This window comes from Bubalus kerabau, chromosome 10 (genome assembly GCF_029407905.1).
Source record: "Bubalus kerabau isolate K-KA32 ecotype Philippines breed swamp buffalo chromosome 10, PCC_UOA_SB_1v2, whole genome shotgun sequence".
NCBI classification, from domain to species: domain Eukaryota; kingdom Metazoa; phylum Chordata; class Mammalia; order Artiodactyla; family Bovidae; genus Bubalus; species Bubalus kerabau.
The window spans coordinates 33,287,595-33,314,786 of record NC_073633.1 but is presented as its reverse complement, the minus strand read 5'-3'; the positions used below and the strand labels follow the sequence as shown (position 1 = coordinate 33,314,786).

The 27,192-nt window shown below is 35.8% G+C and overlaps 1 protein-coding gene across 7 annotated transcripts in view; it reads right to left on the bottom strand.

Annotated features, from left to right (window-relative positions):
- KATNBL1 (katanin regulatory subunit B1 like 1) overlaps positions 1-27,192 on the bottom strand; it is a 59,714-nt gene that overhangs the window by 5,280 nt on the left and 27,242 nt on the right. The window contains exons 2-10 of one of the 7 annotated variants that reach the window (XM_055537250.1): positions 19,799-19,929; positions 18,852-18,892; positions 17,189-17,468; positions 10,220-10,353; positions 9,490-9,540; positions 9,307-9,396; positions 8,887-8,976; positions 6,846-6,939; positions 1,569-5,128 (exon numbers count right to left, since the gene is read on the bottom strand). In XM_055537250.1, coding sequence (XP_055393225.1) covers positions 5,096-5,128; positions 6,846-6,939; positions 8,887-8,976; positions 9,307-9,396; positions 9,490-9,540; positions 10,220-10,353; positions 17,189-17,468; positions 18,852-18,892; positions 19,799-19,915 — 930 coding nt within the window. In that variant the 5' untranslated portion in view covers positions 19,916-19,929 and the 3' untranslated portion in view covers positions 1,569-5,095. Of the gene's footprint in view, positions 1-1,568; positions 5,129-6,845; positions 6,940-8,886; positions 8,977-9,306; positions 9,397-9,489; positions 9,541-10,219; positions 10,354-17,188; positions 17,469-18,851; positions 18,893-19,798; positions 19,930-27,192 lie in introns of those variants that run through there. The other 6 variants (XM_055537251.1, XM_055537247.1, XM_055537248.1 and 3 more) reach the window with 6 other exon arrangements.

Genomic DNA, 27,192 nt, shown 5'->3' with positions numbered 1-27,192 from the left:
TATGAGGAATATTCAATGAGAATGGAAATCCAGGACCCTTGGTGGTAGTGGTGGGGCGGGGACTGGATGACAGTTTGGTGGAAGGGAGTGGAGGGAGGTGGGAGAATGAGGTCAATTATGGATAATATTTTATTTAGGATGTCTAAATGATATCCCGATGAATGTTTCTGGTAGGCAACTGGATATACATAATGGATGAGCTAAGATTTGGGTTTAGAGCAAGATATTGATTTGAGAATGATAAATATACAGTTCAATGTTTTCTCAACCTTTTAAAAAATCCGTGCCTATTTGATCAGTCAGAAAATAACCTCCCTCTCACCCCCAAATGAGAACGGTTAATGTTGACAGTAAGGATGCCATGTAGATTGAGAAAAGAGTTTAACACAGAACCCTGAAAATACCAATGTCTAAGAGAGAGGCAGGGAGGTCTCCAAAAGAAGAAACTGAGAAGTGAACAGATTTCTTCCTTCACTATTTCTTGTCCTCTAAGGGAAAAAGAATCTGAATGGCTAAGGGGAAAAAATAAGCATCTTCAAAAACCTCTTGTAAGCTTTAGAATCTGCCTAAAAAGAAAGATGTTAACTTGCATTTCTCTTGCTGTTGTTGAGGCTAGGCTACTGTTGTACAGAGAGGAAATAGTGAATGCACTGCAGGGCAAGTGGGAGCTGAGGTGGGTCCTCTTTCACCTCTTCAAATAACTTACACAAAGGTCTAATGAAGTTTTTTGCAATTTTTCTCTCTTCCCCCTTTACTTTCTTTCTCAAATGAAAGTAGAAAAGTAAATGGACACAAACTCTGCTTCTGATTTTTGGAAAGTGAAGACTAATTCCCATCCAGGCCCCAAGTTGCAAGTTTGCTTGCTAAGTGCAATACAATAATTCTAGAAGCAAGTAACTCTAGAAATTTGGTGTATTTCATGACTCCCACAACAACTCTTACTCTAGAAAATATCTGGATCAACTCTTCTTAGCTTCTGTGTAAATCCATAGTGTCACAATGGTCTTGACCAGGTCTAGGATATTGAAAAAATGAAATCCTGGTTTAAATCTGAATGAAAATACAGAATACTGTACAGCACAGAACTTGAACAGTAGTTCAAGCATGTTTGGCGGCTGACTGCTTATCTAGACTCAGAGTATCTCCCAACAGAAAACTTATAGTTCAGAGACTAGTAACTCTTCATATCAAAGAATATACAATAAGCATTGCTATAGAAAATACTGGCAGCTGTGGCGCTGCCCTTTCACAGAACTACTGATACTTAGTAACAATGTCTTTTCACGTTTTATGAGTAGAGTCTATAAAAGAAAATACTGTGCTATCCACAGTTTCATCTGTACTTGTACTTAATTTTTAGTAAACTTTGATTTTAGCATTTACTATCAAGTCAATGATCTGAGAGAAAATTATGATGACTACCATAATTTTAAATATTATAGTAAGTAGAGTTTTGGAAAATGCACTCAGTATACTGAATATATGATATGCAGTATTTATTCTTATTGTTATCCTTGGTGCTATTACTGAATCAATCAAGCCATATTACACATCAGAACCATAGAGTGTTTAAGGATGAACTTTTTATTCTGTATGCCTGTTACAGAATTTAAAAAGGAGGGGGAATAGTGTGTCACAAAGTTCTATGACAATTTCCATAGCGAGAAGAATTAAGAATTAAGGGCGAAAGAATAACACAGAAGTCAATACCTACCAAAATGTCCAGCAATACTATTTTCATCTGAAATAATTTAGAAAATAAAAGTCTGTGTTGAAAGATAAGTAGTGCATCCAAATAGATCACTCCAGTTAAGTCAACTGTTTGTGATTCTATTTTTTTTTCTTTAAATCAAAAAAGCCAACTGACGTTACCATTTTGTTCTTAAATAGGAAGAAAAAAATAACTGGGAATGACTACCAAAATGTTAACTAAAATTTTGTTTTATCAAACTCCTTAAGTAACTAAATAAACATTTAAATATAATTTCTATTATCAGCATTTAACAGCTAATAATCATTACTCAAATTAGATTCCATTGATATTAATTATATCAACAACTTGTCAAATATAGAAATGGTCTAAGTTTGAGAAAATTATTTCAAAGTCCAAATATATAGCTTTGAAGCCACACAACCATTTTTAAGGTTAGGACAAGACATATACCAAGTATGTTTAGGGGCATTAGGATTTAATTCCTCAGGGGCCCTTAAAATTCAGTGCTGATATTAATGATTCAAAGTGGGTACAGATATTTATTTCCAAATTCTTGTACCTCAAGATTCATGTAAATAATGTATGCCAATTACCTTTGAAATTACTGCCAAAGGATGTTTTTAAAACCATTGCATAATGCTTGCTTCCTAACTTCTTTTCTCTGAACACTCATTATAACATCATTTACTTTATCTCTAGGAGAAGCAAATTACTTGATTATAACCCTCTACCATCTTAAAAAAACTGAGTAAGGTAGAAGAGATAGAAAGGCATAGAGACCTTGGGTAGTCTTCAGTTATATTGCTTAGCAGCACAGCAACAAGCGAGTGATGACAGACAGCAATTGTTTTAATCTAGGTCAATACAACAGCCAAAATACTTTGTAAATACTTTCTTTGGCTCTTTCTGGAGATCAACACTGTTCTGATTAAACAGCATGAGAAGGACTCGATAGCAAAGTAAGGGTTCAACAATATGTACTTATCTTTTATCCAAGAGTCTTAAAATCACCTAACACTAATCATAACCCAGTAACTGAGAGAGGTAGGTACTAAGGTAAACTGCAAAGGCCAAGAACAGAAATTGGGAGTGTGGGCCACTGAATGATATTTATAAGCTAAAGACTGCTGCCTTATATAGCTCTGAATATGTAAAAATGAAGTATTATCTACTATCTTTTAAGAAACTCAAACTCAGCAAAACAGGGAAATACTTTTTCTTACTATGTTTCATTTGTATTTGTACCAACATGTGAACAAGATAATACCCTTTTCTTACTGTTTGATTTGTTATTTGTACCTAATTTTTACTGAAAGTTTGATTAATTCAAGTTTGGTTTTCAGAAGACACTGTTTAGCCATTGATCGTAAACAGAGAAAACTAGTGACATAGAATTTTAGACATTACATTATTTTAAATATTAGATTAAAAGTCTATAGTTTCCCATGTGCCAATTATTTGAATTATCTTTCCATTGAAGGGTTTGTGTTATGCTGTACACACCATCTTCCTTGTGACCTCGAGTTGAATTTGTGAGATGGATGCTTAAGGTGCAATCTGTAGCCATGAATAGTTCTGTGTATGTGTGTAAAATTAACAAACACTTAAAAGGACTGAAATCCATCTTTAGCCTCATTAGCACCATGTACCAACTGTATTAACTGGTTGAAACTGTTAGATGAGAGTGTGAAAACTAAAGGAACGGGAACAAAGAAAGGTTATATTTCATCATCTTAAGGTTTCACAGAGATGATGTAGGTTTACAATTCAAATTTCCACCCCCTGAAAAATGACTTCTTAAATAACTCAACTCTCAAAACTCAGAAATGCAGTAACCTGAAATTATTCTAATCTAAAACCTTCAGAGAATAATCAGTTACTACAACTGATGTTCACTGTGAAGAATACATAGCTATATAAAATATAGCTACACAAAAAAGAACTCAGTGAAAAAACATTTAAAGCAAGAAGATGCGTGTTTCAGATTCACATTAGTAGTGGCTAATTGGGTAAATGCTAAAGATTTACATTCAAGTGTTTAAAAGGATTACTGCACAGAAATTCAATTACTAAAAGTCTTTGTTCAGATGCCTCTCAGGCTGATTAAAGATGAGACGATATGTGAACCGAACCACCAACAGTGGTATTTAAACCCCAATTACTTTCAAGGTAATGTATGCAGTTCTTAAGACATTCCAGAAGTGGGTTCTTTGATACTAAAAATGGTATTAAAATAAAAGAGAGACCTCATACAGTCTGCTGGTATTTCATACCAACCTTTGGAGGAGGTAGTAAAGTGTTGGAATTTAAAATACAAGGTCAGCACTAAGTGTAAACATTTCTAAAGCATTGTATGTAATTCTTTAAACATATGTAGTGAAAAAAAGTATAATTCATATAAAATCAGAACTTAAAAAAGCAAAAAATAGAAATATTTAGTCAATTTACTCAAATGAAGAAAACTTAAATGATACAGAACTGAAAATATCAGAAATCTATATACAATAAAAAGTGAATATAAATTAGTCAATTCCATAGACATTTCCAGTTAAGCATTCATACAAATACAGATTCGCCTTTTTCTTATATATAGGAGTAACACATACATACATACATGACATGATTCTGGCAAAAAAAAAAAAAAAGAAAAATCAGAGATACTAAAAATATTCTCAAGTTTTAAGAATGGTGTAGAATAAGTTTTAACAACATTCTACATGAATGGAAACCCCTGATTTAATTCCATGATTTTATCATGCCAGAAGCATGTTTACTTTTAATTTTCTTAAACAGATATTGGTATCATACACATTGGCTTATTAATAATTAAGGCATTTTGCATACACAGTATCTCAGTGCGAACAAAAAACTTTTAGTACTGATTATTTGCTATAATGGTTTAAACTTTCAAAGTCTTTTCAACATAAGAAAATAGTAGCTGCACACATTTAAGTGTTTTCTTATAAAACACAATCTTAAAAAAAAGTAATGATGATTGGTCTCTGTGATTCCTAGTAATAAGTCCTGTCTTATTTTTCACATAGTATAAATTATATTCTTATGCAGGATTGCATTAAGACCCAGTAGTTCTTAAACAATGTTACCAAATAACCATATAAATCCCAAACACAGCAAAGGTGAACAATCTTCGTAGTGCACTTTCACCTCATTGGAGCTGAAGCTGCTCCTTTTGGATCTTTTTCCACTTCAATGTGAAGTAGATCGGTAGCATTTCATTAGTGGTTTCAACATACGTTTCTCTTTAAAGGAAAAAATGGTTTTGATTTCTTCCATAGTTCACAGTTCTCAGATGAGATATTTCTGGGGAAATCATATCGTCCAAGGATGTTTTGAATAGCCAAATGCTGTAGACGAAGTCTTTCAATGCAACTGTAATAAATAAGCATCTACATCCTTAGAGAATAAAACAGAAGCATTTCATTAGCCAGTACTGTAAATACACATATACACACCCCATTTTCTTCTCCCTTTTTGTCACTTGTTTTGCCTTCATGACCCTTTGAGTGCAAAAGATCTGCCCTACTCAACATTTTATCTGCATTTTGGTAGCACACAGCATGTGCTCAGGAAGTCTTTGCAAAGTGCTTAGGCAATGTTCTAGTTTCTGTTATCAAACAACTCTGCCTTTATAACTAAGCAAGATCATTACATCATTCACAGCAGTTCCTTCAGTGCTATATAAATGCCAGGCCAGCTTGATGATGGCCATTCTGATTTCTACCCTCAAAAAATTACAGTGAAGGTTTAATGTTGTTAGGGAGGCTTTACCATAGCTTAAGGAACTTCACAGAACTTTTAATCACTCAATATTGTTTGTAATAACAGAAATAGTACCTTGCAAATTTCTAAAGAAATAATCTTTCAGTTCTACTACTAAGAATACAAGGTACTTTCAGAATAACATGATATATCATGTATTCTATTTTCTATCAACTTTTACTTCATTTTCCCTCCTTTTAACCAAAGAACAACAAATAAAATAATAATTTAAAAACTTTAGGAAATTGATTCTGTTCATTAAATTTTCATCATTAAGAATTCTACAGAGTAAAATTATACACATTGGTAGAACATAATTGCTTGATACAAGATTATCCTTCCTTTCATGAAGGTATTTCAAGGAAAATTTTATAAGTCAGTCCAAGACATAAATTCTTTTTTTAAGAATATGATAGTTTTTAAACCAGAGGAAGTTTTTATATTTCTGGCTTAATGCCCATTTATATGATAGCAGTATGCCCAATAAAAGGGTGGAAATATTTTTTAACAATGATTTACTTTGCAATTATATTTTAACTACCAATGTTTTCTGGAGTTTAAATATTAAAATACAAAATAGTAATATACTTTTTCCTTTAAGATCAAGTAAATCAATAAAGAATGATGTCAAATTCATACTGTGATTTGAACAACTTAACTTTCCCCTAAAAGTATGGCATTAGCAAAAGCCAAGTTAAAAATACTCCCAAACTATTTGACTACGTTCCTCACCCCTTGCTTCCTGAATATCACTGCCATTTCAGATGCCTTCCTAACCTGGGTTCTTAACTTTTTTCCAAATATTTTTCTGTAATTGGAGCAAGGTCATTAAATACCTACTAGCACATATTTATGGCTGTATATGAAACACATTCAATGACTAATTCTTGTGTTCCTTGCCAAAGTCATATTCATATCCAGAGCACCTTAAGTGTTTATAAATATGAAACTGACTTTAGATCTTATTAGAGTAGTATTTTGGAGAAGGCAATGGCACCCCACTCCAGTACTCCTGCCTGGAAAATCCCATGGATGGAGGAGCCTGGTGGGCTGCAGTCCATGGGGTCACTAAGAGTCAGACACGACTGAGCGACTTCACTTTCACTTTTCACTTTCATGCATTGGAGAAGGAAATGGCAACCCACTCCAGTGTTCTTGCCTGGAGAATCCCAGGGGCAGGAGAGCCTGGTGGGCTGATGTCTATGGGGTCACAGAGTTGGACACGACTGAAGTGACTTAGAAGCAGCAGCAGCAGAGTAGTATTTAACTGGACATTCGAATGAGTTCATTTATGATTGCATAATACTATTACATTATTCCAAATTTTTAGTTAAGCTTAAATATAGATTACCTTGGCTATATTACCAGTATATCCTGGAACCAAAGTAAGATGGTTTTCCTGTTCCCACAACCCACTTAATTGCTGTTTTAAAATCTGAATATTTCTAGGAGAAAAAAAGAAAAAAAAAAACAAATATAATAAGTTATAGACTTTGGTAGCTAATACACTTAATGAAAACAGCTTTAAAATTTTCAAGTCTTCTTCAGGATAAAATTATACCATTTGAAGTCAAGCAACTCTTTAAACTAGTACATGTCAATCATGGAAATTAAAGGTTACTCAGGTGTTAAAGCAAGTAAGAAAACAATGAGGTATTTGGGACATTTGGACATCCAGTTCTTGGGTATGAAGTGGGGAAATCCTGAGAGCCTAGAAAGCAAATTATGGACTGATAGGAAACTGTTGGGATATATATATATTCTGTAGTTTCATGATAATCTGGCTCCTTTGGTAGAACACCCACATACTTTCACATCAAGGCAATACTCAAACTATGATTATAATTCAGTTTTTAGAACTGTAATCATCCACACTGGATTCTTATGTTAATGTCCTTTGGCTATCTGGTCCAGAGAGCCATGGGACGCCCCCAGGATGACTCCATTCCTGGGTCTCAATTTTACTCCACCAAAGGTCATCTCTTTTTCTCTCACTCCTTTATAATGGATATAAAGGTTTTGTTTCTCTCACTCCTTTATAATGGATTTAAGTCTGTGCTTTTGCCTCCCAAAATATATATAACGGATGTAAGTCTGTGCTTTTGCCTTCCAAAAGGGTATGGTTCTGCCAGAACAATAGACACAGGGGGTTACTGGGCTCTGGAATTCAACTTTCACATGTAACATTCCAAATATGAATAGTATCCCAATTAATTATTTCTCTGAAAATGAAGAGAATAAGTATTATATACTGACAGTCTGCTTCACTGACTATGCTAAAGCCTTTGATTGTATGGATTACAACAAACTGCGGACAATTCTTTAAGAGATGAGAATACCAGACCACCTTACTTCCCTTCTTAGAAAGCTGTATGCAGGTCAAGAAGCAGCATTTTGAACCAGACATGGAAAAACAGACTGGTTCAAAACTGGAAAAGGAGTATGTCAAGGCTGTATACTGTCACCCTGCTTATTTAACTTCTATGCAGAGCACATCATGCAAAATGCCAGGCTGCATGAATCACAGGCTTCTGGAATTAAGATTGCCAGAAGATACACAGATGATACCATTCTAATGGCAGAAAGCAAAGAGAAACTAAAAAGCCTCTTGATGAAAGTCAAAGAGGAGAGTGAAAAAGCTGGCTTAAAATTCAACATTCAAAAAACTAAGATCATGGCATCTGGTCCCAATACTTCATGGCAAATAGATGGAGAAAAAATGCAAATAGTGGTAGAGTTTATTTTCTTGGGCTCCAGAATCATTGAGGATTGTGACTGCAGCCCAAGAAATTAAAAGATACTCACTCCTTGGAAGACAAGCAATGACAAACCTAGACAGTATATTAAAAAACAGAGACATCACTTTGCTAACAAAGGTCCATACGGTCAAAGCTATGGTTTTTCCAATAGTTGTGTACGGGGTGAGAGGTGTACCATAAAGAAGGCTGAGCGCCAAAGAATTGATGCTTTCGAACTGTGGTGCTGGAAAAGACTCTTGAGAGTCCCTTGGAGAGCAAGGAGATCAAACCAGTCAATCCCAAAGGAAATCAACATTGAATATTCACTGGAAGGACTGATGCTTAAGCTGAAGCTCTAATACTCTGGCCACCTGATGTGAAGGACCAACTCACTGGAAAAGACCCTGATGCTGGGAAAGACTGAAGGCAGGAGAAGGGGGTGACAGAGGATGAGATGGTTGGATGGCATCACTGACATGTGTTTGAGCAAACTCTGGGATACAGTGAAGACCAGGGAAGCCTGGAGTGCTACAGTCCATGGGGTTGCAAAGAGTTGTACACAACTTAGCAAATGAAAAACTGATAATCATAAAATAAAATGTCCTGAGAAAAAAGTCTTTAGTAACATGAGTTTATCTTTAAAGGTATACTCACCCATCATTCACAATTTCTGTTTTGGATGATAGTTCTGACCACCACCTTTTTATGACTGCTTGAAGCCAGTTTAAACCAACTATTATATATCTGAAATGACATTTTGTTACAAAATTCAAGTGTTTTCATCCAAGAAGCCTTTAGAAAAGATACTCTACCGACCTCAAAAAATACATACACACCAATTAAAAAACACACAGATATACCTTTAAAAATTAAATTTTCACTACTTTCACCAAACTGTATTTTATGTAACATGTTTATAGATAGTTTTCTAATTGTTCTTTATAGTCAGTCTATATTCTTAAAACAGAAACCATGTATGTCTCAGGGAGCTCAATCTACCATTATGTACTTGTAAGGCACAAAATCAAGGATGTTGAAAGAGAAAAATGAGTTGAAATTCAGATTAGCACTTACTCTTCAAATCTGCTTTTAAGTAGTGACTTTACTAGAGGCAACAAATCTACACAGCAGCCAAGTGAGATATACTGTTTTTCCTCCTGTAAACTAAAATAAATAAATACTAAGTTATAAAATATGAACAGGTTGTACTCTGTTCTTCTTTAAACTTCCTTTTTTTCTAAAAAATAGTCTTCTTACCTATTGGTGAGCACAGGAAGGCAATCCACCACAACTCCAAGGTCCTCTATCCTGTGGGAACAAAACTGCTTAGACAGCTGATTTCTTTATTTCCTTTCATATTATAACCATCACACTGCTTTTAAGAAATTTAATCCTCAACAAATGATCTGAGTGTCTATGATGAGTCAAGTGTTAGGGATACAGCAGTTATCAGAGAGACAGGGCTTGTATTTCAATGCATGTGTAAGTATGGGAGGAGGGGTGGAGAGGGCAGCAACACACAATAAACAAATGAAGTACATAAAGCATGCTGACTGTGAGAAGTACTGTGGGGAAAAATAAAATGGAAAAGAGGGACAGAGAGTGAAAAAATATACATATTTAAATAAGGTGGTCAAGGAAGGCCTCACCAAGGTAACATTTGTGAAAACTAATACAGTGAGAAGGTAATAGTTAAAATTTTTACTGAAAGGAAATTTTTTAAAAGGTTGGTTTTTGCATAATGGTATCTTTTAGTTTTATAGATAAGAATCTTAGTCAGAGAAGGTAAAATGTATGTTCAATATGATAAAACAAATGGTTTTCTGTATTTTGGTTACTTAGACTGTAGATAAGTATAATTTAAAACATATTGTCACTATGAAGCTAAACATAGGAAGTTTAATTTTAACCAATATAACATAAAAAAGAAGAGATAATACACTGGAAATTACTTTTACTGAACAAAACCATTAAGGGTCACACTTACCTTACTAAATATGCTACAAGTTCACTAATACTTCTCTTTCTCCAGAAAGTTAAAGCTACATTCAATCTCAAGTTCCTGCTGAACAAAACCTGTGCCATTGTTTCATGGTCCTGAGAAACCTGAAAGGCAGTAATCTAATTTGTTAAAAAGCACATTGAGGTATGACATAAAATCATCTTTTTCAATTAAATCATTCTGGTAAATGTATTTTAAAATTAAGCAAAGGCGATTCCTTTTACTAGCCCACAAAAATAAATATTGCAGCGAACATAGTAAACATATGATTTGAAACAATGTAGGACCTGTATCAATACTCTTTTTTATTTGTTACTATTTCCTTTTAAATCTCAATAATTCAAAGAATAAATTATTTTTACTCACCTACAAACCTAGGATTTAATTTATAATGTGAATTAAAGGAAAAGGTAACCATACAGGCTAGTCATTATCAACTAAATAGGATGAATAGGGAACCACAAAAATTCAGTTTTATGACAAGATTTAAATTCATTCATTTTTTTCTATATAATTAAGGTAACACATTCCTGGATCATCAAAAAAGCAAGAGAGTTCTAGAAAAACATCTATTTCTGCTTTATTGACTATGCCAAAGCCTTTGACTGTGTGGATCAGAATAAACTGTGGAAAATTCTGAAAGAGATGGGAATACCAGGCTACCTGACCTGCCTCTTCAGAAACTTATATGCAGGTCAGGAAGCAACAGTTAGAACTGGACATGGAACAACAGACTGGTTCCAAATAAGAAAAGGAGTACGTCAAGGCTGTATATTGCCATCCTGCTTATTTAACTTATATGCAGAGTACATCATGAGAAACGCTGGGCTGGAAGAAGCACAAGCCGGAATCAAGATTCCCGGGAGAAATATCGATAACCTCAGATATGCAGATGACACCACCCTTATGGCAGAAGTGAAGAGGAACTAAAAAGCCTCTTGATGAAAGTGGAAGAGGAGAGTGAAAAAGTTGGCTTAAAACTCAACATTCAGAAAACTAAGATCATGGCATCCGGTCCCATCACTTCATGGGAAATAGATGGGGAAACAGTATCAAAACTATTTTTTTGGGCTCCAAAATCACTGCAGATGGTGACTGCAGCCATGAAATTAAAACTCTTACTCCTTGGAAGGAAAGTTATGACCAACCTAGATAGCATATTCAAAAGCAGAGACATTACTTTGCCAACAAAGGTCTGTCTAGTCAAGGCTATGGTTTTTCCAGTGGTCATGTATGAATGTGAGAGTTGGACTGTGAAGAAAGCTGAGTGCTGAAGAACTGATGCTTTTGAACTGTGGTGTTGGAGAAGACTCTTGAGAGTCCCTTGGACTGCAAGGAGATCCAACCAGTCCATCCTAAAGGAGACCAGTCCTGGGTGTTCACTGGAAGGACTGATGCTGAGGCTGAAACTCCAATACTTTGGCCACCTCATGCCAAGAGTTGACTCATTGGAAAAGACCCTGATGCTGGAAGGGGCTGGGGGCAGGAAGAGAAGGGGACGACAGAGGATGAGATGGCTGGATGGCATCACTGACTCGATGGACATGAGTTTGCGTGAACTCCGGGAGTTGGTGATGGACAGGGAGGCCTGGCGTGCTGCGATCCGTGGGGTCGCAAAGAGTCGGACATGACTGAGCGACTGAACTGAACTAAACTGAACACATTTCTATTGCAAAAAGTTCAAGTAGCACAAAACTTTATAAAATAAGTATTTTCTACTTATCCACAAAAATATTTATTTAACTCCTGAGAAGTAATCACTGTTAACATACTGGTAAGTATCTTTCAAACCACTTTCTAGACAAAGACAAATTAGGCAGGTAAAAAATTAAAATATTCTAATATCTATATTTTTGAAAACTTTGTTTTTTCACTTAAATAATATGTAAGATTTTTCAAAATCAAAACATAGATCACTAGAGAAGGAAATGGCAACCCACTTCACTATTCTTGCCTGGAAAATTGCATGGACAGAGGAGCCTAGTGGGCTACAGTCCACGGGGTTGCAAATGAATCAGACATGACTTAGTTACTAAACAACATCATCAAAATATATTACAAAACCATAGCAATTGAAACAGTGTGACACTGACAAGAAGACAGACAAATAATTGCATGTTAAAGAAACTTCAGATACAGACAAATGTATATACAACTAACAATTTATGACAAATATCACATAAATATAATTAAAAAAAACTTTTAATAGATCAGATAAATTGAATATCCATTTGGAAAACAATGAATGTTGACACTACTTCCTAACATAAAAAAACAAACTTCAGATGTAGTATGTATCACAATGTGAAATAAAAACACTTTTTGAAGGAAAAAAGCAACATATAAATCAGTCTCATTTTTAAGAAACAATTACATATTGGCCAGTCTTTATGAACCACAATTTTCAACTGATTCTGGTATTTCCCTACTAAAACTGTGCATCAATGAACACCTTATGTGTGTAAATATGTACACTTGTATAAAAGCTTCCAGAGGATTAATTTTAGAGCTGGAATAGCTAGATCCAATTTTTTTCAATAACAGATTAAGATACAATTCATATAACATAAATTTACCCATTTAAAATGCACAATTCAGTAATTTTTAGTACATTCAGAGTTGTGCAAACACCACCATAATGAATTTTAGAACCTTCTCGTCACTTGCAAAAGAAACCCTGAACTCCATTCTCCCCTCTCCAGCTATTCACAGCTATTAAGTCTATTTTCTGTCTCTATGAAAGTCACTCAGTCGTGTCTGACTCCTTGCAACCCCATGGACTATACAGTCCATAGAATTCTCTAGGCCAGAATACTGGAATGGGCAGCCTTTCCCTTCTCCAGGGGATCTTCCTAACCCAGGGATTGAACCCAGGTCTCCCACATTCCAGATGGATTCTTTACCAGCTGAGCCAGCAGGGAAGCCCAAGAATAGTGGAGTGGGTAGCCTAACCCTTCTCCAGCAGATCTTCCCAACCCAGGAATCAACCCGGGGTCTCCTGCATTGCAAGCAGATTCTTTACCAACTAAGCTGTACCTAATGTGGATGATTCACATAAACTGAATCATATAATATATGACCTTCTTTAATGTGTGGCTTCTTTCATACAGATGTTTTCAAGATTTATATAGAGTGTAGCATATGTTGGGATTTTACTCCTTTTTAATGATCAAATAATATTCTATTATATGGCCTGTGAGATTATTTATCCATAGTCAGGTGATGAATAATTGGATGGTTTCCACTTGGGGCTATTAAAAAGTGTTATGAGTATCTGATAAATATCTGTGTGGACTTTTCAATTCTCTTGGGTATATACCTAGGAGTGCAACTGTTGGATGAAAAGGTTGTGTATATTTGAACTTTGACAAAATAATATAGCATCACTTTTAAATTTAGGTTTTCAGAGAAGGCACTAGCCAATCAGGAAAAAAAGTCTGAAACAACAAAAGAACAATTAACATACCTATCAGTTAAGCACAGGCTTAATGAAGGTTTGTGGAGAGTAGTCAAAATGGGAGCTAAGTAAAAGGGGGGCCTTTAAATATGCCACACTAAAAAAAAATGTGGCACTAATACAAATGTACAACTGAAGCTTTTATTTTTTAAAGGCATTTTCACTGAGAATGTTTACTGCCTCAGTTCAATTGAGGATCCAATGCAGGTCTCAATCTAGGCCATATTTCTGGATCATATAGTTATACATGTTCTTTTTCTTCAGGGTATGTAGTTTCTTTGATTTTCTAATCTGTGTTGGTTTCATCACTTCTATAACTACAGGAAAGAAGGGGCAGTGTCTGTTTTTCACCCACCAATCTGTTTCTCAGAGCCTCAAAATACACTGCACAGCAGGGAGCCATCAAATAAATATTTGTGAATAAATCAGTATGACAGTGATCCTCAATTTTAACACTAAGGTTTAGGTACCACCTATTTCTCCAGGGCTCATGAAAATTCACTGCTAAGTCAAATTCTCCTTGCTCGCTCTTTTCTCACAGATACTATAGACACTAACTTCACCTCTCCTAACATTACTAACTTTCTATTACTCCAGGATCTTATTTGTACAAGAACATTTTCACTGACAAATGGAATCCTTTTTTGTTATCATTTTATTATGGTTTAGTAACATTTTTTTACTGTTCTTTCACATTATTTACTTGTAATTATTATCCTACATATGATGCTCATTTTTATTCATCTACATACTTATGATGATTTTAATATAAAGTTTTTTTGCTTGTATGCCACAAAAAATGTTCTTCGAGAGAAACAATACTAAGTTTACCAAATCATAGTTTAAGAAATTAAGGTACATTCATGCATTATAATGTTATGTATCCATTAATTGGGCTTCCTTGGTGGCTCAGTCAGTAATATCTTTGTATGGTGACAGATGATAACTAGACTTATTGTGGTAATCATTTCAACATATACAGCAATATCAAACCACTACATTACATATCAGGAACTAACAGAGTGTTGTATGTCTATTATATATAAAAACAAATGCATAAACTAATAAATTCCCATTTCTGAAAGAGATGGGAATACCAGACTACCTGACCTGTCTCTTGAGAAATCTGTACGCAGGTCAGGAAGCAACAGTTAGAACTGGACACGGAACAACAGACTGGTTCCAAATAGGAAAAAGGAGTATGTCAAGGCTGTATATTGTCACCCTGCTTATTTAACTTATATGCAGAGTACATCATGAGAAATGCTGGGCTGGATGAAGCACAAGCTGGAATCAAGACTGCCAGGAGAAATATCAATAACCTCAGATATGCAGATGATACCACCCTTATGGCAAAAAGTGAAGAACTAAAGAGCCTCTTGATGAAAGTGAAAGTGGAGAGTGAAAAAGTTGGCTTAAAGCTCAATATTCAGAAAACTAAGATCATGTCATCCGGTTCCATTACTTCAAGACAAATAGATGGGGAAACAGTGGAAACAATGTCAGACTTTATTTTTTGGGGCTCCAAAATCACTGCAGATGGTGACTGTGGCCATGAAATTAAAAGACGCTTACTCCTTGGAAGGAAAGTTATGACCAACCTAGACAGCATATTAAAAGGCAGAGACATTACTTTGTCAACAAAGGTCCATCTAGTCAAGGTTATGGTTTTTCCAGTAGTCATGTGCCGAAGAATTGATGCTTTTGAACTGTGGTGTTGGAGAAGACTCTCGAGAGTCCCTAGACTGCAAGGAGATCCAACCAGTCCATCCTAAAGGAGACCAGTCCTGGGTGTTCATTGGAAGGACTGATGCTGAGGCTGAAACTCCAATACTTTGGCCACCTCATGCCAAGAGTTGACTCATTGGAAAAGACCCTGATGCTGGAAGGGACTGGGGGCAGGAGGAGAAGGGGACAACAGAGGATGAGATGGCTGGATAGCATCACCGACTCAATGGACATGAGTTTGCGTGAACTCCGGGAGTTGGTGATGGACAGAGAGGCCTGGGGTCTCCCTGGGGTCCTTTTCTCTCCTTTGCGGTCCATGGGGTCACAAAGAGTTGGACACGACTGAGAAACTGAACTGAACTCATAAACAAATAAACTCACAGAAAAAGATCAGATTTCTGAGAAGGGAGGAGGGTTCAGGATGGGGAACACATGTATACCTGTGGCGGATTCATTTTGGTATTTGGCAAAACTAATACAATTACGTAAAGTTTAAAAATAAAAAAAAAATAATAAAATAAAATAAAATAAAACAATATTGTAAAGTTTAAAAATAAAATAAAATTAAAAAAAAAAAAAAAGATCAGATTTCTGATTACCAGAGGCATGCATGAGTGGTTGAGGGGGAACTTCATGAAGACAGTCAAAGGTACAAACTTCTAGCTGCAAGTACTAGCAATGTAATGTATAATTTGGTAACTACAATGAACACTACTGTGTGTTATATATAAAAGCTGTTAAGAGAGCAAATCCCAAGAGATCTCATCACAAGGAAAAAAATTCTTTTTCCATTTCTAAAATTTTCTATCTATACATGATAAATGTTTGCTAAACTTAATGTAGTGATCATTTCATGACATATTTATCTCAAATAATTAAGTGTATACCATATGCTGTATGTCAATTATATCTCAGCAAAACTGGAATGGAAAACTGTACAAATGTTATCTAATTACATGGAAAAACATTAAAATTTATTAAACATAAAAACCAAGTTATCAAACAATATGTATAATATGAAAAGATACATCAAAAATTTAACACTGCTATCTACAGATGTTGAGTTTATGGATAATTGTTTCCTTTAGGTTTATTTTCTACAACATATACAATAAATGTAATAATTATTTTAAACTTATGTGTTTATAAATTTTTCATCAAATCATTCTTTCAAATGATCATTTTTTAAAATTTGTTTTCCTGAGTTATAATTTACACACCATAAAACTCACACATTGAAAGTAAGTAATTCAAAGATTTTAAATAAATGCATGTATGGAGTTGTGCAACTGTCACCACAGCCCAGTTTCCGAATGTTTCTATTACCCAGAACAAGTCCCAGAAGCCTGTTCAAACAACTAACTTTGCCTGAGCCAGAAGAGCAGCAAAACTAAGCAGGTTTGCCTAAACAAAGTTTCCAGTGGCAATTTTGACAGCCCTGCAAAATATGCCTGGATAACTGGCTCCGTGGTCCACTTTTTATGCAAGATTTCTGATCTCTTCCCTTTCTTTAAATCTCTACTGGCTAACTTGCCATTCTGGAAATTTATAGCAGCTTGTCAATCATTTCATTCCATCTCAGATATCCCTAACTTAGAAAAACAGAATAAACAACAGATTCAAATTTGGTTAATCTAGAAAACTGTTGCAGGGAGTTAAAATCTCTCAAATAGTCTGAATTCAATAAACAGTGAATTATTTTACTAGTAGACTATAGGAAGGAAAAAGTCAATAATTAAAAAAAAAAGTTGTTTATATAAATGACTTACCTCAGAAAAAAAGCCACTATATTTTGATGATGGGCTTTCTGTCTGTGAAGAACCAGAATCACTGGTGTTAATCAAATATGTTTGGCTATCATGCCGTAATTTTTCAGGGAGGTGGCCTGCACAAGCCAGTTCATTTTCTTTATTTGCCATGACACAGCCCCCACTTTTAGGGGACTGCTTTTTTCTGTAACAAGGATTTTGAATAGGATGATGAACTTTCTTTCTTCTATAGATCACCTTACGTAGTTTATCTGGGCTTTTCACAGCTTGTCCAACTGTTCTGTAAAAAGAATTGATTTTCTTAAATGATAAAGAATCATATGAAAAGCTTTAAAAGTTTTTAAGAGACAGACTTAGTAGGCCACATTCTGTGATCACTATCTACTAAAATTAGAAGCAGAATAATTTTTAAAAATCTTAAGTCTTAGATTGAAGAGAAAAATAAAAGGGAAATTACAAACTATCTGGAAAGCAATTAAAAGGATGATACTTTGTACCAAAAGAAAAGGAAGCATCATAATAACTAGATGCTTTTAAAATGTAATGTTACAAGGCATTCACAAAGTATGACAATTAAAACAATTTCTTTTCACCTAATCTTTTTCTAACAAGGTGACACAGTAATTATGCAAGTTTGAATCATGCAAGTCTGAACATATACTTTAATATAAAAGAGAACACTTATTTTGATTAAACCGAAATATATTTAATTTGTTTGAATAAGATAAAACAATAGAGAGCACATCTCATGGTTTAGTAGAGTGGCTCTCAAATGTTTTGGCCTCAGGATGCTTTGCACTCAAATTACTGAGGTCTCAAAAAAATTTTTTGTGAGCAATATCTACTGATATTTGATGAATCAGAAATTAAAACATAAAATTTGTTAATTAAAAAAAGATAAGCTCATTACATATTATATAGAATATTTTAAAAAATCCTTTATTTTCTAAAACAAAAAATACAGTGAGAAGAATGGCACTGTTTTGGATTTGTGTAAGATCTCTAATATCTGGTTTAACAGAAAACAGCTGGATCCTCATATCTGTTTCTGCATTCAATATCTTGTATTATGTAGCCTCTGGAAAACTCTACTGTACACCTGGAACAGACTGAAAATGAAGGTTAATAATGTCTTAGTATTTTTCCCTGGAGGAGGAAATAGCAACCCACTCCAGTACTCTTGCCTGGAGAATCCCATGGACAGAGGAGCCTGGCAAGCGATACTCCATAGGGTCACAAAGAGTCATAGGGACATGACTGAAGCGACTTAACACATGCATTGTTATGAAGATAGTTTTGATGTCATAAACTCCTTGAAAGGGCTTTAGGGACCTCCAGGGTCCCAGATCATACTTTGAGAACCAGTGGTTTAATGGAAAGTGCCTTTGGAGTTCAGCAGACCTGAAAGTAAATGCCATTTTTACCACCTTCTGGGTGTATAACCCTAAAGAAAGCCAAAATCTTTTTTTTTTTTTTTAACTCATCACTTGTTTAGGGCAATGGTACCCATCTATCTTATACTGATATGTTTAGCGCAGTGTTTGGCACAAAGGAGTTGCTTGACAATAAATTATCATACTAAAACACAGTATTTTTTTCTATTTTCACTCTTATCCAGCTTTCAATATTTGCTGTTTCCCACAAATTTCAAAGAAGTTCTTACCTAGTTATGTAAGTAGCCAACTGTTTTGGAGATTTCTTAACCTGAAAAACACAAGTAGCATATTTAAGTTATTTAACCAAGCTATATAAACTTTGTGATTGATGTCAACAAGTCTGAAATTCAAGTTAAACTTTTCAAATAAAGTTATTTACTGTACTGATGCTGTACTTTCAATTATTAGTTACAACAACACTGTATGTATTTTTGACAATGCAACATATCTGTTTGACTAGTTTCCATGCTACTAGTCATATATTAGATATGCAGGGTGCTAAATAAATGGGTTGAGTTTTAATATGGTTTTAAGAAATTATATCATTGCTAACGAGCCTTGCAATGGTGAACAAAAAGCACTTCTGTGATTCCTATAAAATTAAAATATTTAAATTGTATCATATCGAAACAATATAGTGGCCAAAAAGTTTTTAGATTTTGGAATATAAACAGATTTCAATTTTTTATTAATTCTACCTAATTTTGGCAGATTAAGCAAAACTATCACCCTCCCATTTACTCAGAACTACCCATAGACTTAACTGTTTAAACTGTATCAAACTGAATGACTGTGTTTCCCTGAAATTCCTATGTTCAAACCCTAAATCACCCCCTCCCCAGAGTGATGGTATTAAGAGGGAGGGCTTTCAGGAGGTGATTAGCTCATGAGGGTAAAACCCCATGAACAGGATTTGTGTCCTTATAAAAGAGAGTAGAGAATTTGCTCTCTCTCCTTCCACCATGTGAGGAGGTAGATGACAGCTATCTATGAATCAGCAAGTAGACACTTATTGGATACCAACTCTGCTATGGCCATGATCTTGGACTTCTCAGGCCCTAAAACAGTGAGAAATAAATTTCTGTTGTTTATGAGCCATCCAGTCTCTGGTATAATGCTGTGGCTATCTAAACAGACTGAGATACTGTCTTAATTCTAGAAACCATGGACTTACCTCCTTCATGTTCTTATTAGTGAAATTAGAGATCCTTTTTCTAGGAAGATCAATGGAATGATCCTCAGTATTATTGCAAAAGTTGCGTTTTTTAACATTGTGGGTTTCAGATGCCATAATCTCTTAAATACCTAGACAAAAAATAAAAATAATAAACAGAAAATACAAAAAGCAAAAGAGCCTAATCTTTTCCTTAGCACACATAAAAATAGAACAGCTCTATGCTGCATAAAAGAGGCTTACAAGTACAGCAGAGGACATAAAGGCATACCTCAATTTATTGCACTTCACAGATTTTTTTTTTAAACAAATTCAAAGTCTGTGGGAACCTTGCATCAAGGAAGTCCATTGGCACCATTTGTCCAGCATTTTGTTAACTTCGTGTCTGTGTCATATTTTGGTAGTTCTCACAATATTTCATACCTCTCCATATTTGTTACAACGTTCTGTGATTAGAGCTCTTTGATGCTACTACTATAATTGTTTTTGAGCAACACAATGTGTCCATATAAGGTGATAAACTTAACTGATAAATGTGTGTGCTCTGACCGCTCCACTGACCAGCAAGTCCCATCTCTCTCCCTATTCCCTAAGGCACAACAATATTGAAATTGGTTAATGAACAACCCTACCATGGCCTCTAAGTGTTCAAGTGAAAGGAAGAGTCACAAGTCTCTCCCCTTAAATCAAAAGCTAGAAATGATAAACCATAGTAAGGAGGGCATGTCAAAAAGTAAGAAGACTAAAAGCCAGGCCATGTGCACCAGTCAATTAAGCTGTGAATACAAAAGAAAAGTTCTTGAAGGAAATAAAAAGTGTCATTGCAGTGAACACATGAATGGTAAAGTGAAACAGCCTCATTGCTGATATGAAAACGTTTTAGTGACCTGGATAGAAGTTCAAACTAGCCACAATATTCCTTTAGGCCAAAACGTATTCCAGAGCAGGGTCCTAACTCTTTTTAATTCTTTAAATGCTGAGAGGTAAAACATCCAGAAGAAAAGTTTGAAGCTAGCAGAGGTTAATTCATGGTCGCAAAGAGTTGGACACGACTGGGCGACTGAACTGAACTGAACTGAAGGGAAAAAGTCATCTCTCTGACACAGAAGTGCAAGTCGAAGCAGTAAGTGCTGTTGCAGAACTACAGCAGGTTATCCAGAAGGATCTAGCTAATTAATGAAGGTGGCTATACTAAATGATAGAGTTTTCTATGGAGATGAAACAGCCTTCTGTTGCAAGAAGATGCCAACTAGGACTTTCATAGCTAGGAGAGAAGTCAAACCTTATCTTCAAAATTTCAAAGGACGGTTTGGCTGTCTTGTTAGGGGCTAACGTGTTTGATGACTTTAAGCTGAAGACAATGCTCATTTACCATTCCCCAAATCCTAGGGCCCTTAAGAACTATGCTAAATCAACTCCACCTGTGCTCTCTAAGTGGAACAAAAAAGCCTGGATGAAAGCACATCTGTGTACAACATGGTTTACTGAAGTTTATAAGCCCACTGTTGAGACTGACTGCTCAGGTTAAAAAAAAAAAAAAAAAGACTTCTTTCAAAATATTACTGCTCATCCACAATGCACCTGGTCACCCAAGAGCTCTGATGGAGATATACGATGAGATTCATGTTGTCTTCATGCCTAACACAACAACCATTCTGCAATCGTCTACGGATCATGAAGCAATTTTGACTTTTAAGTATAATTACTTAAAAAAATATATTTTGGAAGGCTACACAGCAGAGTAAACTGAAAACCTTCTAGAACAGATTCACCATTCTAGACACCATTACAAAACATTCTTGATTCATGGGAAGTCAAAATATCAACAATAACAGGATTTTGGAGGAGTTGATTCCAACCCTAATGGACAATTTTGAGGGGTTCAAGACTTCAGTAGAGGAAGTAACTACAGATGCGGTGGAAACAGCAAAAGGACTGGAATTAGAAGTGGAGCTGGAAGATGTGACTGGACTGCTACAATTTCACAATAAAACTAACAGATGAGGGGCTGCTTTTTCTGGATGAGCAAAGAAAGCAGGTCCTTGAGATGGAATCAACTCTTGGTGAAGATGCTGTGGAAACTGTTGAAATGACACAAAATAATTCAGAATATTGCACAAACTTAGTTGATAAAGAAGTGGCAGGATTTGAGAGGACTGACACCAATTTTGAAAGAAGTTCAGCTGTGGGTAAAGTGCTATGAAACAGCACTGCATGCCAGAGAAACTGTGAAGGGAAGTGTGAATCAGTGTGGCAAATTTCACTGCTGTCTTATTTAGGAAATCGTCACAGCCACTCCAACCTTCAGGATCCACCTCCCTGATCAGTTAGTAGCCATCAACGTTGAGACAAGAACTTCCACCAGCTAAGAGATTATGACTTGTCGAAGGCTCCAATGATGGTTAGCATTTTTTTAGCACTAAAGTATTTTTATTTTATTTTTTTGACCAAATTGCACAACTTGCAAAATCTTATGTTCCCCATCTGGGTATGGAACCCACGCCCGATGCAGTGGAAGCACAAAGTCCTAATCACTAGACCACCAGGGAATTACCAGCAATAAAGAATTTTCAAGTTAAGGCATGTACATTTTTTTGACATAATGTTATGGTACACTTAATGGACTACATGTAGTATAGTGTAAACATAACTTTCATGTACATTAGAAAAACAAAAAATTTGTGTGACTTGCTATATTAAGGTGGTCTGAAACCAAATCTGCAGTATCTCTGAGATATGAATGTAGTTCTAAGTTAAACATTTTTTAAAGCCTTAAACACAGAGGGAAGCACGAGGCAGGGCATTCCAGAAAATTAAAATTCTGTTCTCTTTCTTAAATTGCAAACAGTTACAATAATATGGCATGTACTTTTGACAACATGTCAATCTTCCCATTTTCCTTATCACAAGCCATGTATTAAAGTTTATGAAATCAGGTCTAATAGTAGTGGTATCTTGACATTCAAACACATTCAAGCCTAAATTTCTGGAATCAAATCACTGGGTCATATACAACCATAAGCAGTCAGGGGACCCAAAATTGGATTATATATATTTGACTTGTTTTATACCTAATTTTTAAATTTTTCTTTCATTCATGTAACTAGCTCTCCAGAGTTTTCTTCCACTTTTGAAAAAAATAACCCACACCTTGTTACTCCTCCAATTATATTCAAGGGTGGAAAAAAGATGCTGTGACTTCATTTATGTAAGGGCTTTCCAGTTGGTGCTAGTGGTGAAGAATCCATCTGCCAATGCAGGAAACACAAGAGATGCACGTTTCATCCCTGGGTTGGGAAGATCCCCTGACATCCAAAATGGCAACCCACTCCAGAATTCATGGATGGAAAATTCCATGGATGGAGGAGCCTGGTGGGCTAGGACATGAGGCTGCAAAGAGTTGGACACAACTGAGTTGTTTTCATTTCCATTTATGTAATAGAGGAAATTAGTAATTTTCCCATTTGCACTCAAGTTTCACACAGCAAATTTATTTCAGGTCATGGCCTGAAAACCAAGTTTCTCCCTCATCTTTTCTTTATACATTTACTGAGTATTCACTATATGCCAGGCCAGATGGAGGTCTTGTTCTACAGAATCATTTAGGAAGCTTTTTGAAAGTATATATTTCTGGGCCTAATTTCATGAAAACTACTATTTATTTAATGGCCACACTGCATAGCTGGTGGGATCTTAGATCCCCAACCAGGAATAGAACTTGGGCCTTCAGCAGTGAAGTCATGGAGTCGTTAACCATTGGGCAAACACGGAGTTCCCCTGGACCCTAATTTCAGCCTATAACTCAGCAGGTATCAGGAAAAAAGCCCAAAACAAGTATACATTTAGGAAGCCCCACAGGTATTTCCAATGCACATTCTTAGTTAAAAAAAATTGACTTAGCTGAACTGAATTTTCCAAAAATATGTACAAACACATGAAATTCTGCCATCAATTTCAAGGTATTCTAAAATTTATTGCTGCTAATTCATGGACAGCCCATCCACTTGTGCCCTCAAGTTCAGGAACCTCTAGTATAAGACTTTTATTAAAGCAAATAAATGACTGCAGTAATACAATAAGCACATTGACAGAGGGGCACCCATGCAAGTCAGCAAAGCTCCAGTGAGGAGAGTCTTCTAGGGCAAACAGCACACTGAGAAAACAGCATGTGCAGAACTGAAAGGCATGAGCAACATGAATTGTTTGGCAATCTCTTAAGTAGATGCATGTGACTAGAGCTTAGGCTGGGGGTGAGCTGCAGTGGAGAGATAAGTGAGGCTGGAGAGACAGGCAGAAACACGACGGTAAAGGATCTTGGCCACAGGGTTGTTTTCTTTTTTTGTAAGGGGACTGAACACATGCAATTACATTTACCTTTCCCTGAAATCCTATTACAATGACAGTAAGGAAGATTTTAAAGGCATAACCACCAAAAGGACAAAGAACAGAAGATGAGGTGATGGCAACAACATTTTGGAAACGCAAAGCTTTAGGGATAAGAAACAGCAGATCTGAGAAAGCCAAACCCTAAAGCATCAGTGAGGAAAGATGAAAAGCAGAATCCTCCAAAGGTTTAGAAACTGGCAATACTGAGGGCCTTAAGAAGAGGGATAAAGGTGCACTTAGAAACAACCATTTAAGACACAGAGTCCTAGATCTCCTTCCCCATTCCAGTACAAGTCTGGAGCTTTACCATGTGGAAAATCTAAAACAGTCTTTGCAATAGGAAACATCAGGCACAAATGAGAGTGAGAGGAACATATTCTAAACAGGGGGATCAAGTGAAAGTTTACATATTAAATGTTAAGACCGCTACCTTTCTACCACTTGCCTCACAGAGGCTTGCAGCCAGGCTTAAATACTCCAGAGAAGAGTATAGAAGATGTTTCTCTGGGAACTCTAGTTAGTCCCAGAGGAAAACACACGTAAACACTCCTAAAAATACTGACATCAGTGATGGTCAAAGTCCCCAAAGAACTGTTTTATGTTTTGATTATGGTGGTAATTAGGGTAAATTTCTCCTGTATGTAAAATACCTCAATAAACCCAACTTTCAAAAAAATCCTCACGAGATAAGAATAAACTGCATCTATGAAGCACAAATGAGACAAAAACAAACTGACAAAGACTCTTGGAAATTAAAAATAGGATGTAGTGATTAAGCTGGCAGAAAACTCAACTGAAGCTGGAAACGAAGTTGAGGGTATCTCCTAGAACTTAGGGTAAAAAGACTAAAATATACACATATATACAAAAAACCCAGATTAGCTTATAGGCAGCAACATCCAAATAAACAGATTTTCAGAAAGAACACAGAAAAAACCCAAAGAGGAAATCAAAGAAATAACTGAAAACTGTTCATGGTTGAAGAACATGAATTCTCAAATTGCAGGCACACACTAACGGTCAGTACTGCAGATGGAAACAGACCTGCAAGGCACATCACTGTCACATTTCAGAGCACCAGGAAAGCCAGACAACAACGAACAAATCAGCACCCCCTACCAAACCCAAAGCAAGTCACGCACAAATGGTAAAGACAGAACAATACCTTCAAAATTCTTAGGAAGCTTAAATTTTTATATCCTGACTAAACATCACCTGAGTGCAAATGCAGAAAAAAAAAAAATCTTCAGAAACTCCCAAGTTCCAAAAACGAATTCTTCCTGTACCAATCTGAGAAGTCATAGGAAAAAATTAGAAATACAAGAAATGGAGAGCCAGCAAGGGAAAGTGACAAGAACCATTCTCACGATGGTTATGAAGAAAGATCGCACGATGAAGGCTGTGCACCAGAAGCACACAGCAACTGGATCCGGTTAGCAGACTGAAGGGAGAAGTCCTCACATAAATGAACCTGATTTATTATACCTGGGGCTATTAGAGAAGAGACGGAGAGAACCGAGGGAGAGTCCCAAGGCAGCAGCGCATGTATCAAGCACTAAAAGAAAAGAACTGTCAACCCAGAATTTCCTGTGTGGGAGAAATATCCTTCAGGGGTGAAGGAGAAACCAAGACATTATCAAATAAAAGGAAATTAAAGAAGGACTCTTAGAACAACAGGGAGATAAAACAAAAATGATACGTTAAATTATGTTTGAGGGTTGAAACAAAAATTATAACACTATTTGATGTGGTTCAAAATACATGTAGTGGAATGTTTTAAGACAATTATGTTGTAGGGAAAGACAGAGAGACATAAAGGGAGGTAAAGTTTCTGCATTTCACTCAAGCAGACTATGATAAAATACAGATGTGTAATGTAATACCTAGAACTATTTGCTAGAAGCTACTGCTACTGCTATATCAAGAAATACACTAAAAATAATATAGATAAATCAAGATGTAATGTTTAAAATGTGTTCAAATAATTCATAGAAAGGCAAGAAAAGAGAAACAGAAGATATTTGAAATGGGAAATATAATTAGTACTTTTCAATTCAAGATCTCAAATTGTTTACCAGTCTTCCTTAATCAGGTAGAATATTCTGGTCACCAACGTTAGACAAATTGTCTTCCCTCTGCACTCGGGAATAAGTTTCTTTCAGCTAAACTACAGATAAAAACACGGAGCCAGAGGATGGGATCAGGTTTAAAGTCAGTCAGGTTTAAACACTGAAGTGATAAGCTGGAGTAATAAATATACGGATAACTAAGGGGAAAGGGGAAGAGTGGGATGAACTGGGAGACTGGGATTGGCATACATACACTACTGATACTCTGTATAAATTAGATTAACTAATGAGAACCTACTGTGTAGCACAGGGAACTCAATTCAATGTTCAGTGGTGACCTGAATGGGAAGGAAACCCAAAAGACAGGGAATATATGTATGTGTGTACATATATATATAGTTGATCCACTTTGTTGGACAGAGAAAACCAACACAACACTGTAAAGCAACGATACTCCAATAAAAATTAAATTAAAAAAACAAACACACAAAAAGCCACAATGAGATATTGCATCACAACCACCTGTATGGCTGTAACAAAAATGACAACCAATAGCAAATGTTGAGAGGGATATGGAGAAACCTGCATTTCCACACATTACTGTGGGAGTGTAAAATGGTAGTCTGCAGTTTCCTAAAATGTTAAATATAGATTTACCGTGTTGTTGTTGTAGTTTAGTCGTTAAGTTGTGTCTGACTCTTTGTGACCCATGGACTGTAGCCCTCCAGGCTCCTCTATCCATGGAATTTCCTAGGCAAGAATACTGGAATGGGTTGCCATTTCCTCCTCCAATGCATCTCCCTAACCCAGGGATCAAACCTATGTCTCCTGCGTCTTCTGCACTACAAGTGGATTCTTTCCCACTGAGCCACCAGGGAAGCGCTAGATTTACTGTATGACCCAGCAATTTCACATCTACATATTTACTTGTGAGAAATC